Source organism: Symphalangus syndactylus, chromosome 1 (assembly GCF_028878055.3).
Source record: "Symphalangus syndactylus isolate Jambi chromosome 1, NHGRI_mSymSyn1-v2.1_pri, whole genome shotgun sequence".
Lineage (NCBI taxonomy): Eukaryota > Metazoa > Chordata > Mammalia > Primates > Hylobatidae > Symphalangus > Symphalangus syndactylus.
In genome coordinates this window covers 108,808,626-108,824,806 of record NC_072423.2, presented here as the reverse complement: position 1 = coordinate 108,824,806, position 16,181 = coordinate 108,808,626, and the positions used below count along the sequence as shown (strand labels likewise).

Here is a 16,181-nt window from a genome sequence, read left to right as displayed (position 1 = left end):
CTGCCCTTGGGACCAGGAGGCTGTTCACCACTCACACTGATAATGCTGCAGCAGCCGGTGAGTCCGCACGTCCCACACCTTCACTGTGTTGTCCATGCCAGCAGCGGCAATGCACGTCCCACTGGGGTGGAAGTCCACGTAGGTGACAAAGCTGGAAAGACAGGGGCCACTATGCACTATAGGAGGTCTGCCCTGGTTCAGGATGGACCCAGAAACATTTAGTGCTTTCCCATCCCTGTGTCCTGCCCATGCTGTTCCCTTGACCCAGACACCTCCTTTCTGTCACATTTGTTTACCAGGTGGCCAAGGGAGAGCAAGAAGAAGTAAAAGGTGAGAACAGTGGCCAGCAACTAAGGTGGACTGACCAGGGAGCACATCCCACTGCCAATTTTAAATACAACTTGAGAGAGCTATGTTCAAACCCAAAAGTCAGCCGGGCTCCCCTGGGGTTTTCAAAGTTGGAGCTGGTATCCTTCCCAGGGGTGGCTGCAGGGCAGATCCTGCCAGCTGAGGCACAGGTGGGAAGGTCCAGCAGGGCTACAGGGCCATTGGCCCACTCCTCTCTAGGAGACAGGCCAAGGACCCTCACTACACTCATATGTGATACCCAGGCTGGTACCATGTCCACCTCTCAAGGAGAAGCCCTTGTGGCTCCCAGCCCAACAAAGAACGGCAGAAGCTGGGGTCTCTATTCAAATGCGGGCACCTCTCTCTCCTGATGATGTGGCACAATATGAACAGGCTCCATCTGCTACAATAACCCAACAAGAATTTTATAAAGCCATCATCATGGATAACATACCAAGAGGCTTTAAAATGTAGTTTGGGTGACTGAGTGTCAACTGCTCACAGACAGACATGTTGTAATCCTGAGAAACAGAAAGTGAAGGAGAAAAAGAGGAGCACAAATAATTACACAGCTCCAAAGAATTGCATGGCTTGAGGTTAAGCACTCCTGCTATTCGTGGCATGGGGCCAAAGCTTCCATCCACACAGCAAAAGATATAATGCTAGGTTGCCAGACCTCACAAAAAGCACCAGACAAGGGGCAGCAGTGATAAGACTGCTGGTCCCACGGCTCCAGCCACTGAAAGCCACTGGGCCTCCTCATGCCTAGGTCTGTGCTCTGTGCTTGAGCGCCTACAGGTGGAGGACAGCATCTAGGGACTCACCTGCCATGCTCGCAATACGAGTGGACACATTCCCGGCTGCTCTTGTCCCACAGCTTAACAGTCTTGTCATCACTGGCAGACACGATGAGCCGCCCGTCGGGGGAGAACCTGAACCGGGTGGGGCGCAAGTCACACCACAGACCACAGACTAACAGACAACATGGGCGCCACACACCTTCTTCCACAGCCACTCTTCCCCGAGTGCCTACTATCTGCCTGCAGGAACTACCCGGGGTCACATGCCCTGCTGTGATTTTTTTTTTTTAATTTGAATACCCTAATTTGTCTTTTCAGGAACAAATGCATTGCATCCTAGGAGGCAATGTTACTTCTGTTTATTTGTTCATATCTTAAATTATACTTTGTTTCTGAAAATAGTTAACTTTTAGCACTTGATCAGTTTTCTTTTTTCCTTCTAAAGAGTTTTTCAGGAAACTGTGACTAAATTTTGGTTTTGGTTTTGTTGTTTTTTAGACAGGGTATCACTCTGTCACCCAGGCTGGAGTGCAGTGGTGTGATCTCAGCTCACTGCAGCCTCAACCTCCTGGGCTCAAGAGATCCTCCCACCTCAGCCTCCCGAGTAGCTGGGACTATAGGCGTGCACCACCACACCCAGCTAATTTTATTTTTTATTTTTGTAGAGATGGGAGTCTCACTATGTTGCCCAGGCTGGTCTTCTAACTCCTGGAGTCAAAGGATCTTCCCACCTCATCCACCCAAAGTGCTAGGATTACAGACATGCGCCTTCAAGTTTGGCCTATGACTTAATTTTAAATGTTATAAAAATGTTTCCTTTATTTTTTTCTTCCTGAATCTGTGAAACTTATTGATCTTTCCTGTTGCTCTTGTTTTCATTTTCTTACGTAGCTTCATGCACAACCAGCCCCTCTCCCATCCCAACAGCAAACTCTGACCAAAAGGGAAAAAGAGAAATTCTTCCTGACTTACAGGAAAACCAAACATAAATAAACAAAAAGAAAAGAAAAAAAAAAAAGGTGCCTGCCTCACGAGGGAGCACAGAGCAGCCTCATGCACATAAAGCCCCAGCACTGCCCCGACGCACAGCACATGGCAACATGCAGCCGACTGCCTGCCGGCAACATTTGCACAAAGGTGGCCAAAAGCTCACCATCAGTGTCATTACTCTGGGACCAGGTCCTCCGAGTCTACATTTGACTCAAGTGTGGGTCAGCAAGACACAATCTGCCAACAAAAGGCATGAGGTCCTGGGGACTGCCACCAAAGGCCCAGTATGGACTCGACACCCCAGTTTGCTGGCCTGGCCCCTCCTGATCTCAGGACCCTAGTCATAAAGCCTCTAAGAGCCATCAGGGGTCTCCCAGGACAAAGGAATGGGGGTGCCCTGGAGAACAGTAACTTGTATGGGGTCCCCAGAAGAACACAGCTCAATAGTCCCCAACTTCTGACTCATGTGGTTTCTTAATGTCACCTGGCACCCCAACCCCTTCCTCTGAAGCAAAGATATTTGACCCATGGGGCAGCTCTGTTGAAAGGAATGAAATAAGCTAGAAGTAGGACTATCTGTCTGCAATTCTTGGACCTTGAAAGGTCCTTTGGGTCACCTGGCCCCCTCTCTGCATAGCACTGGCTCCCTGGCCAGCAGGAAGGCTAGCCTCCAGGCTAAGCCCCCCATCTCCGAAGCCTGCACCCCCATCTGGGAGCTCTGGAGCAAAATCATCCTCTGAGAACATCCCAGAGGAAAGTAGGCAAGCCTTACTGTCAGAGAGAGTTGGGTTCAAACTCCAGCTCTGCCACAGACCCACCGTGTGCCCTGGGACAAGATACTACTATTCTGAGCCCCCATTTCCTCATCTGCAAAATGGAAATGTACCACCTAGCTTGCAGAACTGTCTTAAGGAACAAAAAGAAAATGTGTAGTGGTAGTACTGAAAGTACCTAATTGTTTTTGATAATAAATGGCCCCTGTTGACCTAGTTTGTGCTTTGCCAACACAGATGTCAGAGGGTCATCATGGCTGACTATGGACTAACTTACATGTCATGCATCAGCTCCATGAAGCTTCTCGACAACTTACAATGCAGGAGCTATTATTGTTCCCATTTTACAGATAAGGAAACCGAGGCTGAGGAAGCTTAAACAATGCCTAAGTAACTTCCCCAAGGTCACAAGTTGGTACCTAGCAGCCCCTGGGCCAGCCTCCAACCCCCAGGGTTCCTCCAAGGGTCTCCAGACAGAACAATGCTCACTTGGCACAGCGGACCCAGTTGATGTGCTGGCTCAGGGAGAACAGGAATTTCTGGCGATGAGTTGCCCACACTTTGACTGTCTTGTCGTCAGAGGCTGTCACGAAGGACTGGCCATCACTGCAGAAGTGGACACTCCTCACTGTGGCTGTGTGTGCACGAAACGCAGTTGACTCACCTTTGCTACAAGGACAGGCATCCAAGAGTGAGGAAACCCATAACAGTGACATGAGAGCCCACAAGCACATCAAAGCTCTCCTACTCCTCAAACACCCCTCCCAAAGTTAGCCAAGCCCAAGTACCCCAGTCTCCACGAGGGAAAGCCAGAGCCTCTCCTATGTGAACAGAGCACCATCTCTAGGCCCCATCCACATGAACACAGCATCAGGTGGCATTTCTTTAGGGATAGATGGGGTCAGCCCAGAACTCCTCTTCCAACCCTGAGGGGAGGGCTCCAACTGCAGCCCCAGCCTCTGATGGCACCTCTTCCAAAGCAGAGTAGAAGTCTCACTGTGACCAGTCCAGAGCCAAGCTAGGGGACCTGGGTGGGGATGGCTGTGGCACCAGGGCCCCAGACTCCAACAAGCCTCCTCAAAGTGTATGACTCACACATTGGGTACCCAGATGCGGACAGTCTTGTCTCGGGAGCCGGAAGCAAGCAGGTGTCCCGAAGGAGAGAAGTTCACACAGGTGATGGCATCCTTGTGGCCAGCGAAGCGGTAGGCGCGTGACTGCGGCTTCATGTGCCAGACCATGAGGCATGAGTCCATGGAGCCACTGGCTGAGGAGGACAGTGGGTGATGCTATGACCCGCAGCTCTAACGGGCTTCAAGCCTCCACCAAGACGTTGGAGAGGCAGGGGGAGCAACTGGCCCAGCTCCACCTTCCCTGGCATCCACAAACAGACCGTGAGAAGTCTCCCATGGAGCAGAGCACATCTCGAGGTATGGTCTGGAGGTGGAGAGCCTGTGGCCCAGAGTTCTCCAAGGAGCACACCCACATGGGAACAAGACCGAGGCCCTTCCCATGCTAGCCCTGGACTGCAATCTAGAGCTCTGGGAAAACTCATTCCCATGGGGCCCAGGGTCTCCCCCCAGACACATCCTGAGGGCACCAGAGAGCAAGTCCTCCCTGGCTGGGAAGCCAGCCCCTCCCATTGAGAGGGCCCAACTCAGTACGAAGCCTAAAGGAGGTCCCCAAAACTGACCAAAAATCACTTCAGTTCCCTCTTAACCTTTACACATCAGAGGGTCTTGATGACAGGATGAAGGGGCAAGCCTCCTCTGCAGGAACCAGAAAGTGCAGTCATAAAAGCTGTGTACGAAACCTCATGCAACCAAGGAAGGGGGACACTCAGCTGCAGCATAAGAGCAGTGGGGTTGAGGGGGGTGCCCAGCTCTGCTCAACAGCCTTCTCACCGACAAGGCTCTTCAACAAGGTGTGCCTTATTACTGTGGGCAACAGAATCAATAAAGCTTCAAGGAAAAGGAGTCACTGTTTAGGGACCACACCAAAAGACAGACCCAAAAGGTGGCTAGGGTGTGCAGAAAAGACCGAGATCCCAGTCCCACCCTCAAAAGCTGTGTGGCCTTAGCAACGCCCCTAACCTCTCTGACCCTCAGGCTCTGCATGTAAAATGGAGCTCATGAAGCCCAGTGCCCAAAGAGCTGGCACGCAGAAGCAAGAAGCAGGTCTAGACAAAGCTGTGCAGCCCTTGTGCTCTGCTTCCCACCCACCACCCCTCCAAGGTAAAAACTTGGCCTGTTCAGCTCATAACCTAGCACCTAGACAAGGTGCCTCTTCTTACCCAGCTGCTTTGTGTTGATACTGAAGTCCACACAGGTAACTGCATCTCGGTGGCCCTTAAAATGCCTTTCCAGCGAGGGGTCCTCCTGAGGGAGAGCCAGGGTCAAATGTGTAAAGCCTGGGTGAGGAAGGGGCTTCCCCAGGGCCAGCACTTTTCCTACAACAGCCAGGGGAGTAGGGTTAAAAATGCTCAAGGCATGATCTTATATAAAGAAAATGCTAAGGAATCCACTTAGGATTAGTTTTTACTAGGAATAGTTTTTACTATTCGAATTAATACATCAACTGCGGAAATGCTTCAACAAAAACAAAAAAGAACAAATGAGTTCAGCAAAGTTGCAGGATACAAAATCAAGACACAAAAATCAATTGTCTTTCTGTACACTAGCAATGAATAATCCAAAAAATAAAACTATTTATGATACATAAAAAAATAGGAATAATTTAAATTAGCCGGGCGTGGTGGCGGGCGCCTGTAATCCCAGTTACTCAGGAGGCTGAGGCAGGAGAATGGTGTGAACCCGTGAGGCGGAGCTTGCAGTGAGCAGAGATCGTGCCACTGCACTCCAGCCTGGGCGACAAAGCGAGACTCCGTCTCAAAAAAAAAAAAAAAAATAACAGGAATAATTTAACAAAAGAAGTCCAGGACTTATACAGTAAAGACGACAAAACATCACTAAGAGAAATGAAAGAAGACTTAAAAAATGGAAAGACATTCCACGTTCATGAACAGGAATACTATTGTTAAGATACAATACTACAATACTACTCAGATTGATCTACCGATTCCACATAATTCCTATCAAAATCCCAGGTGTCTTTTTTGCAGAAACTGACAAGCTGCTCCCAAGATTCACATGAAAATGCAAGACACCCAGAAAAAAAAAAAAAAACTTTAAAAAAAAAAAAAAAAACAGATACTGTAGAAAGCAATTTGGCAGTTCCTCAAAAAGTTAAACATAGGTCAGGTGCAGTGGCTCACACCTGTAATCCCCACACTTTGGGAGGCTGATGCAGGAGGATCACTTCAAGCCAGGGGTTCAAGCCCAACCTGGGCAACACAGCAAGACCCTGACCCTACAAAAAAATTAAAGAATTAGCCACACGTAGTGGCTCATGCCTGTATTCCCAGCTACTCAGGAGGGTGAGGTGGGAGGACTGCTTGAGCACAGGAGTTCAAGGTTGCAGTGAGCTGTGATCACATCACTGCACTCTAGCCTGTGCAACAGAGCAAGACCCTGACTAAAAAAAAAGTAGTTAGCCAGGCACAGTGGCTCACGCCTGTAATCCCAGCACTTTAGGAGGCCAAGGTGGGCAGATCACCTGAGGTCAAGAGTTCAAGATCAGCCTGGCCAACATGGTGAAAATCCCTCTCTACTAAAAATACAAAAATCAGCCGGGCATGGTGGTAGGCGCCTATAGTCCCAGCTATTTGGGAGGCTAAGGCAGGAGAATCGCTTGAACCCGGGAGGAGGAGGTTGCAGTGAGTCGGGATCGCACCAGTGCACTCCAGCCTGGATGACAGAGTGAGACTCCTAATCAAAAAATAAATAAATAAAATAAACATAAATAAATAAAATAAAAAATGAAGTAGTTAAACGTGGTTAGCAAATGACCCAGCAATTCTAGGTAAACACCCCAAAGAGTTGGAAACATGGTTTACACAAAAACTTGTACACAAATGTTCAGAGCAGCATTTTCCTTAATAGCCAACAAGTGAATGAACCCAAATGATCCATCAACACATGACTGAATAAACCAAATGTAGCATATTCATACAACAGACTATTATTCAGCCATAAAACGGACTGAAGTGCTGATGCTTGCTGCAACATGGGTGAACCTTGAAAATATCCTAAGTGAAAGAAGTCAAACACCAAAGGCCACATTTTGTCTGATTCCATTCATATGAAAAGTTCAGAATAGTCAAATCTATAGAGACAGAAAGTATTAATATATTAGTTTGCCAAGGGTTGGGAGAAAATGGGGAAAGGGAAGAAGCAGCGTGAGTGTTATTGAGTATGGAGTTTCTTTTTGGGATGATGAAAATATTCTGGAATTAGTGATTACAGTTGCACAACACTGTGAATATACTAAAAACTACTGAAATGTACACTTTAAAAGGTGAATTCTATGGTGTATGAATATCTTAATAAAGTTAAAACACCAGAGAGAATATTCTGGAGACTCTCTCCATCCAATAGCAGCTTGTGTCTTAACACTTGAAGGGTTATAATTCAGCCATCCAAACATCTCCCCCTACTCTAAGTATCAGAAACCTCAAAGAAGCATTTTGGGTGCTCCAGGAAGCCCAAAGGCTCCTCTTGGAAAAGGATGTCCTTGGGGCACAGCTAAGCCACTGCCACTCTACAGAGCAGTAACCAGAACAAAGGCCCTATGGCCTTGTGCCCAGCTCCACCCCTAACGCACCTGTCAGAGTCTCCTTTCAACAACAGCCTGGGGGAGGGTCCCCAACAGGGACTTCTGCTCTCACCTGAGCTTCTTGAAAGAACATGCGTAAGAGAGTGTCCGCCTCTAGGCTCAGTGGGCAGAAGCAAGTTCTGGTCCACCCCTGACCAGTAGGTCCCGTGGTATCTCTCAACACCGCCTCCCCTCTGTAGTTCCCTACATGTGGGCCTCATCTCCCTCAACAGTGGTTTATACATGAGGGGACAGGAAGTGAGGTAGAGTACCAGATTAGGAGTCAAAAGGTCTGTATCCTAGCCTGGACTCTCCGTCCATGTCCTCAAGTGCCTCAGGGCATCACAGGCTACCACCCAGCCTCCCTGACTCTCCAATCAGCCAGAGGGCCTTGCCCGTTCAAAGGAATCTCTCGAAATGAGGACCTCTGGAGGAACGTGGACTCAGAGAGGGCGGCTCCGCCCGGCTCACACTGCAGGCCCGGGCATCCCAGCGTCCTGCTGTACCTACCTGCTGGAGCAGGGTGTACCCTCAACAAGACCCCACGCAGCCACCCACTGCTAAAGACAGGGAGAATGGCTAGAGAGGCCCGATACCGGCCCCAGGTCACACATGAGTCAGGACTTGGCCGTGTGTCCCTCGCTAGGATGCAAACTATGGAGGCAGAGGCCTGTTTGTTCGCTCCAGAAACCCAGCGCAGGGCCTGGCGCAGGAGGCGCTCAGGAAGTGCTCGACCCAGCGCCGCCTGCACAGACGGTAAACTGGACCTGAAGAGGACCACCCTGGAACCTGGCGCCCCGCCCGCCCGTCGCAGCCATCGCTCTGGCCACTAGGCGCCCAGTGTCCCAGCGGGGAGATTGACGCCTGGGGAGTTGCATTCAGCTGGGCTTACCGCACAGGGGGCAGCCATGGCTGGGCTGGCGGCGCCGAAGGCAGCTGCGGTGGCCGTTGCGGCCCGTTCAGTTTCCGCGCCCCCAACGGCCACCAATAGCAACGCGGGCCGCGTCGGCACGCCCCGCCCACCGCAATTAAAGGAGAAGCGCCTCAGCTTTTTGCCCGACGACTGGAAGCAGAGCTGTATGACCGGCGCCACGGTCTCCGTGCCCAGTTCCCCAAGCCCAGACAACTCACAGACAGAGCAGCCAAAGGCCTCTGGCCACCGCCATTCGTTCCGCCTGAGAAATTAAAAGACCCAGGATGAGGGGTTCACCCCACCAGCCCGTCGTCCGGCTACTCTAACGGCGAGCGCAGCCTGCTGGGAAATGCAGTTCCAAGCCGCCCACGCCCCTATGTCTGGAGGAAGGTGGAACTACACTTCCCAACATGACATGAGGGCGGGCCGGGTTTTACCACCCGAAGCGACGGCCTTAAGGATCCCGGAAGCGGAGGACACGTGGGTTGCTGTGACCAGATTGCATTAAAGCACCCCCGCGCGCCGGCCTAGCCAGGTTTTCCCCGCAGGAACCTATTGAGACTGAGTATTCGCCCCTCGGGAACTCTCAGTGGTTCGCCCGTCCGAACGTTCTTAAGACAAGTGTCGATTTAAAATAACATGAGTTACTCGGATTCATAACCATGGAGTGGAGAGATCAAAGTTCGATTCTCAGTTCTCGCCCTGATTGGCTGTGTGTTCTCAGGAAAAACGCCTCTGCTCTGTGCCCCAGTTTCCCCATTTGTAACACGAGGGAGTGTGGTGCAGCCCGGCCCTGTCAGGATCCTTAAGGCCTGAGAAGCTGTTAGAATCCCAGTCTTTAAAAGAAGGAGAGGCCGGGCTCAGTGGCTCACACCTGTAATCTCAGCACTTTGCCACTTTGGTAGGCCTAGGTGGGTGGATCACCTGAGGTCAGGAGTATGAGACCAGCCTGGCCAACATGGTGAAACCCCATGTCTACTAAAAATACAAAAATTAGCCGGGCGTGGTGGCACGCGCCTGTAAACCCAGCTACTCGGGAGGCTGAAGGAGGAGAATTGCTCGAACTCCGGAGGCAGAGGTTGCAGTGAGCCAAGATCTCGCCGCTGCACTCCAGCCTGGGCAACAGAGGGAGACTCCGTCTCAAAAAATAAATAAATAAATATAAAATAAAATAAAATTTGAAGGCCACCAGCAACCATCTGAATAGGCTCCCTGCTTGGCCAAGGCATTCAAATTTAACCTGAAAGAGTGGTTCAGGCCATGATGGGAAGTGGGGGTTGGACATGCCTCATTATACCCTACAGCATTAACATCAACAAAAACCTTAAGTCTGATAAGAAACATTTACGATCTATTTTCTCTGAAACCTGCTACCTGGAGGCTTCATCTGCATGGTAAAACCTTGGTCTCCATAACCCCTTATCTTAACCGAGATATCCCTTTCTACTGATGATAATTCTTTCAACCAATTGCCAATCAGAATATGTTTAAATCTACCAATGACCTGGAAGTTTCCCACTTGGAGTTGTCTTGTCCTTCCAGATCAAACCAATGCAAATCTTACATGTACTGATTGATGTATTTTGTCTCCCTAAAATGTATAAAACCATGCTGTGCCCAGGCCCCTTGGGCACATGTTGTCAGGACCTCCTGAGGCTGTGTCATGGGTGCGTCCTTAACCTTAGCAAAATAAATTTTCTAAGTTGAGACCTGTCTCAGATATTTTGGGTTGACAGTTTGGCAACCACGAAAGGATTCTGAGTGGAGGTGCCCCTGACCTTTGACAGATCTCCTGTCGGTGCTTGGTACCAGCTTGAGCTATCTTTATGGCTCAAATCTACAGGACAATTTGCTAAGGCCTGGGAGCCCCCCTCCACAAAATTCCTGATCTTCCCAAATTTGGTTAACATCTAAAGTTTATTTTACTGTACAACTCCTTTTTCTGGAGTTTTACTTGTTTCCAACAAGGAAGGCAGGTTTTCCTGCTTCCCTGACGATGGAAGGCAGGTAATTCCTTTCTGGAGTTTGAGCTCGCTTCCAACAGAGAAGGCAAGTTTGAGTTTTCCCTACTTCTGGGTTGGTAGAGAGCAGTCTTTAGCCTAAGACCTGTTCTTAGATAAGTAGCCGAATTGGAGATTTTCTTGGCTGAAGTTAAGGTTAACAACCAGCTGGTCTTAATTTTCCTTACCATTAGAGTGCTCAGTAATCATATAAATTGTGCGATCAAGCCCGGCGCGGTGGCTCACGCCTGTAATCCCAGCACTTTGGGAGGCCAAGGCGGGTGGATCACGAGGTCAGGACATCGCAGACCATCCTGGCTAACATGGTGAAACCCCATCTCTACTAAAAATACAAAAAATTAGCAGGGCGTGGTGGCTGGCACCTGTAGTCCCAGCTACTCGAGAGGCTGAGGCAGGAGAATGGCATGAACCCGGGAGGCGGAGCTTGCAGTGAGCGGAGATCAAGCCCCTGCACTCCAGCCTGGGTGACAGAACGAGACTCCGTCTCAAAAAAAAATAAAATAAATTAAATAAATAAACAAATTGTGCGATCTTTTCTTTTTTTTGCTTAACTGATTTTTGTTGTTGTTTGTTTCTGTTTTTGTTGTTTCATTCTTTTTCCCATTGAGGTTGACAAATTATATCTGACTTGATCAAATCTGAAGGAAAGTTCCAAAGTTTGGGGAACAAGGCCTCTGAATTGGCTAAATTCCCACAACAGAAAAAGAAAAAAGCCTGGGCATGGTGGCTCATGCCTGTAATTCCAACACTTTGGGAGGCCGAGATGGGTGGATCACCTGAGGTCAGAAGTTCGAGACCAGCCTGGCCTACATGGTGAAACCCCATCTCTAATAAAAATACAAAATTAGCTGGGCATGGTGGGGGGCATCTGTAATCCCAGCCACTCAGGAGGCTGAGGCAGGAGAATCGCTTAGAACCCGGGAGGCAGAGGTTGCAGTGAGCCGAGATTGCACGACTGCACTCCAGCCTGGGCGACACAGCGAGATTCCGTCTCAAAAAAAAAAAAAAAGAGAGAAAAACAGCCAGCAAAAAGAAAAAATAAGGAGAGATTTTTTATTTTGATTACCTAAGGGGCTTTATTTACATAACAAGGCCACCTTTTTGCTAACCAAGCCAAACTGAAAGAGGAATGCCATTGCCCCAAACTGCAGTTCCATAGCTAAGGTTCTGCCCACTTTTTTTCACCAGGACAGCCTGGGTTTGGTTCCTAAATCAAGCCCTTTTTGGTTTGATATTTGTGTTACTTTTGAAATACCAGCTATTTGTTCTAGCTAAAATATGGTAATGATATTTAAAAGGATTTTTTTTTAAAGGAGCTTAATGGCTAAAAGTCAACTTACTTAAAAGCTAACATCCAAGATGGTGTGTGTGTGTGTGTGTGTGTGTGTGTGTGTGTGTGTATTTAAAAGGCTTTTATGGTTTTTTCCTCTCCTAGTACTTTGGTTTCTTTCAGAAAAAAAATTATTTCTTCTCTATCAACTGAATTATTTTTTATTTTTATTATTTTTGTGTGTGTGAGATGGAGTCTCACCCCCGTTGCACAGGCTGGAGTGCAGTGGAGCGATCTCAGCTCACTGCAACCTCCACCTCCTGGGTTCAAACGATTCTGCTTCCTCAGCCTCCCAAGTAGCTGAGATTACAGGCGTGCACCACCACGCCCAGCTAATTTTTGTATTTTTAGTACAGGCGAGGTTTTGCCATGTTGCCCAGGCTGGTCTTGAACTCCTGACCTCAGGTGATCCACCTGCCTCAGCCTCCCCAAGTGCTAGGATTACAGGCATGAGCCACCGCACCCAGCCCTGAATTCTGTTTTCTTTATTTCTTTTTTTTTTTTTAAAAGGAGTCTTGCTCTGTCACCCAGGCGGCTGGAGTGTAGTGGCTCAATCTTGGCTCACTGTAACCTCCACTTCCTAGGGTCAAGCAATTCTCCTGCTTCAGCCTCCTGAGTAGCTGGGATTACAGGCATGCACCACCATGCCTGGCTAATTTATGTTTTTTTGTTTGTTTGTTTTTTGTTTTTTGAGATGGAGTTTCATTCTTGTTGCCCAGGCTGGAATGCAATGGTGCAACCTCAGCTCATTGCAACCTCCACCTCCCGGGTTCAAGCGATTCTCCTACCTCAGTCTCCCAAGTAGCTGTGATTACAGGCATGTGCCACCACACCCGGCTAATTTTTTTGTATTTTTAGTACAGACGGGGTTTCTCCATGTTGGTCAGGCTGGTGTCAAACTCCCGACCTCAGGTGATCCGCCTGTCTTGGCCTCCCAAAGTGCTGGAATTACAGGCATGAGCCACCGTGCCTGGCCAATTTTTATATTTTTAGTAGAGACTGCATTTCACCATGTTGGCCAGGCTGGTCTCAAACTCCTGACCCCAGGTGATCTGCCCACCTCAGCCTCCCAAAGTGCTGGGATTACAGGAATGAGCCATCGTGCCCAGCCTTTTTTTTTTTTTGAGACGGAGTCTCGCTCTGTCGCCCAGGCTGCAGTGCAGTGGCGCAATCTTGGCTCACTGCAACCTCTGCCTTCCGGGTTCACGCCATTCTCCTGCCTCAGCTTCCCGAGTAGCTGGGACTACAGGCGTCTGCCACCACGCCCAGCTAATTTTTTGTATTTTTATTAGAGACAGGGTTTCACCATGTTAGCCAGGATGGTCTCAATCGCCTGACCTCGTGATCCACCCTCCTCGGCCTCCCAAAGTGCTGGGATTACAGGCGTGAGCCACCGCGCCTGGCCTTTTTTTTTTTTTTTTTTTTTTTGAGACAGAGTCTCACTGTGTGGGCCAGGCTGGAGTGCAGTGGCACAATCTTAGCTCACTAGAGCCTCCATCTCCTGGGCTCAAGCAATTCTCCTGCATCGGCCTCCCAAACAGCTGGGATTACAGGCATACGCCACCATGCCCAGCCAATTTTTGTATTTTTAGTAGAGATAGGGTTTCACCGTATTGGCCAGGCTGGTCTCGACCTCCTGACATCAGGTAATCCACCCACCTCAGCCTCCCAAAGTACTGGGATTACAGGCGTGAGCCACCACTCCCAGCCTGAATTCTGCTTTCATTTATTTCTGCTGTCTCTCCTTTCTCTTGCCACCCTCTGCTGCATGAGGAACCTAAAATAGTTTCTAACAGCCTGAGATTCCTTAAAGAAAACAGAGAAGGTGTAAGACTCCCTTTTGGGGAGAAAACTCTGTTTTTCCTTAGGGAACCCCAAGAGTGTATATGGACAAGTTTATCTCAGATCTTAAACTGCTTGCTTTTGTATTGTGTTACCTGATTTCTTTTCTTTTTTCTTTTCTTTCTTTCTTTCTTTTTCTTTTTCTTTCCTTCTTTCCTTCTTTTTCTTTCTTTCTCTCTCTCTCTATCTCTTTCTTTCAAATAGTTATTACCAGAGAGGTTACTCTTGGGTGTTTAAAGTAAGGAAAAGTGTGTAGTTTAGGCACTTAAAGAAATGTCTTGTTTAAAAAAAGGTGCACTGTAAATCATCATGTGGTCTAGCCTTATAGTAACTCTCTTTTCGGAGACCCAGTATTCAGATTGGGCTCTTCCCAGAGCTCAGAGAGCCAGTTAAAAGATAAAGACTAAATTTAGAACTACCTGTCAAAATAAAAGTGGTTTCCTTATACAATCTTATGATAGATTTCTGTAATTTTATGTTTGATTTGGCATCTTTTTTTTTTTTTTTTGAGACAGAGTCTTGCTCTGTCACCCACAGCCTGGAGTACAGTGGCGTGATCTAGGCTCACTGTAAACTCTGCTTCTTGGGCTCAAGTGATTCTCCTGCCTCAGCTGTGATTACAGGTGCATACCACCACACCCAGCTAATTTTTGTATTTTTAGTAGAGATGGGGTTTTGCCATGTTGGTTTCAAACTCTTGACCTCAAGTGATCCACCTGCCTTGGCCTCCCACAGTGCTGGGATTACAGGCACGAGCCACCACGCCTGGTTGGCATCCATCTTTAATCTCTTTAGTACCACTAGACTTTTCCTCTCTGTACCTTGAGATGTAAATTTAGCTATCCAATTTTTCACCTAAGAGTTTCCTTTATTTTTATTTTTATTTTTTTTCAGACGGAGTCTCGCTCTGTCACCAGGCTGGAATGCGGTGGCATGATCTCAGCTCACTGCAACCTCTGCCTCCTAGGTTCAAGCGATTCTCGTGCCTCAGCCTCCTGAATAGCTGGGATTACAGGCACGTGCCACCACACCCAGCTAATTTTTGTATCTTTAGTAGAGAAGGGGTTTCACCATGTTGGCCAGGATGTTCTCGATCTCCTGACCTCATGATCCACCCGCCTCGGCCTCCCAAAGTGCTGGGATTACAGGCGTGAGCCACCTCGCCAGGCCAAGATTTGCCTTTAATATGCAAATTTAAGACTGTCTATCTGACAACTAACTGCCTCAGGTAATAAAATGGGTTATCAAGAAATTGGAAGTCTGAAATAGAAGGGAAAAAGGAGGACTTATGAATCTATAAGATCTATTTCTGTCTACATGTCTAATGCATCTAGGCATTTATGTGTCATGTAGATGATGTTTCACTGCTAAAAAAATATATATGTAAGAGCTCTAATTAATTGGCTTAAAGGAAAAAAGGCACTTAAATACTTTATCTGAAAAAATACAGACTTTTTCTTTTTTTTTTTTTTTTTTGAGACAGAGTCTCATTCTGTCACCCTCACTGGAGTGCAATAGTATGATCTCAGCTCACTGCAACTTCCACCCCCGGGTTCAAGCAATTCTTGTGCCTCAGCCTCCCAAGTAGTTGGAATTACAGGCATGTGCCACCATGCCTGGCTAATTTTTGTATTTTTAGTAGAGAAATGGGTTTCACCATTTGGCCAGGCTGGTCTCGAACTCCTGACCTCAGGTGATCTGCCCACCTCAGCCTCCCAAAGTGCTAGGATTACAGGTGTGAGCCACCACACCCAGCCAGAATGACTTATTTTACAATGACCCATGATCCTATTTTGTGACATAGTTACTGGATCTCTGGGATGTCAATTTTTCTGCCTGGAAGCCTCCGTGGCCACAGCACCTTTGCCCAAATTCTTGTCTTGCATCCAGGAGAAATCAGGTATGCAGACAAATGAAGGGTGAAGAAGAGTTTTTGTTGTTGTTGTTGAGATGGAGTTTTGCTCGTTACCCAAGGTGGAGTGCAATGCTGCAATCTCGGCTCACTGCAACCCCTGCCTCCTGGGTTCAAGTGATTCTCCTGCCTCAGCCTCCCAAGTAGCTGGGATTAGAGGCACCCACCACCACGCCCAGCTAATTTTTGTATTTTAGTGGAGACAGTGTTTCATCATGTTGGCCAGGCTGGTCTCAAACTTCTGACCTCAGGTGATCCACCCACCTCAGCCTCCCAAAGTGTTAGGATTACAGGCATGAGCCACCACACCCAGCCAAAGAAGAGTTTTATTTAACGTTAGAATAGCTTAGAGGAGTGGGTAGCTCCTGTCTGTAGGCAGGTCATCCTGTTGAGTGCTCAGCTCTCAGCAGAGAGGAGGACTTAGAGAGGGTGGCTCCTCTCCGCAGGCAAGTCATTCAGATGTCTCTGCAGGTCTCTGAAGCTCTCAGCAGAGAGGGTATTTCCTCACTGCTGGCAGGTGGTCTGTGAAGCTCTCAGCA

At 48.3% G+C, this 16,181-nt stretch overlaps 1 protein-coding gene across 5 annotated transcripts in view; it reads right to left on the bottom strand.

The window, feature by feature from the left end:
* Positions 1-8,856, bottom strand: part of POC1A (POC1 centriolar protein A) — an 80,412-nt gene extending 71,556 nt beyond the window's left edge. The window contains exons 1-6 of one of the 5 annotated variants that reach the window (XM_055274985.2): positions 8,517-8,856; positions 5,205-5,289; positions 4,007-4,178; positions 3,401-3,580; positions 1,173-1,280; positions 36-151 (exon numbers count right to left, since the gene is read on the bottom strand). In XM_055274985.2, the coding sequence (XP_055130960.2) occupies positions 36-151; positions 1,173-1,280; positions 3,401-3,580; positions 4,007-4,178; positions 5,205-5,289; positions 8,517-8,534 (679 nt within the window). In that variant the 5' untranslated portion in view covers positions 8,535-8,856. Of the gene's footprint in view, positions 1-35; positions 152-1,172; positions 1,281-3,400; positions 3,581-4,006; positions 4,179-5,204; positions 5,361-8,134; positions 8,266-8,516 lie in introns of those variants that run through there. The other 4 variants (XM_055275005.2, XM_055275014.2, XM_063636234.1 and 1 more) reach the window with 4 other exon arrangements.
* Between the last annotated feature and the right edge of the window lie 7,325 nt (positions 8,857-16,181).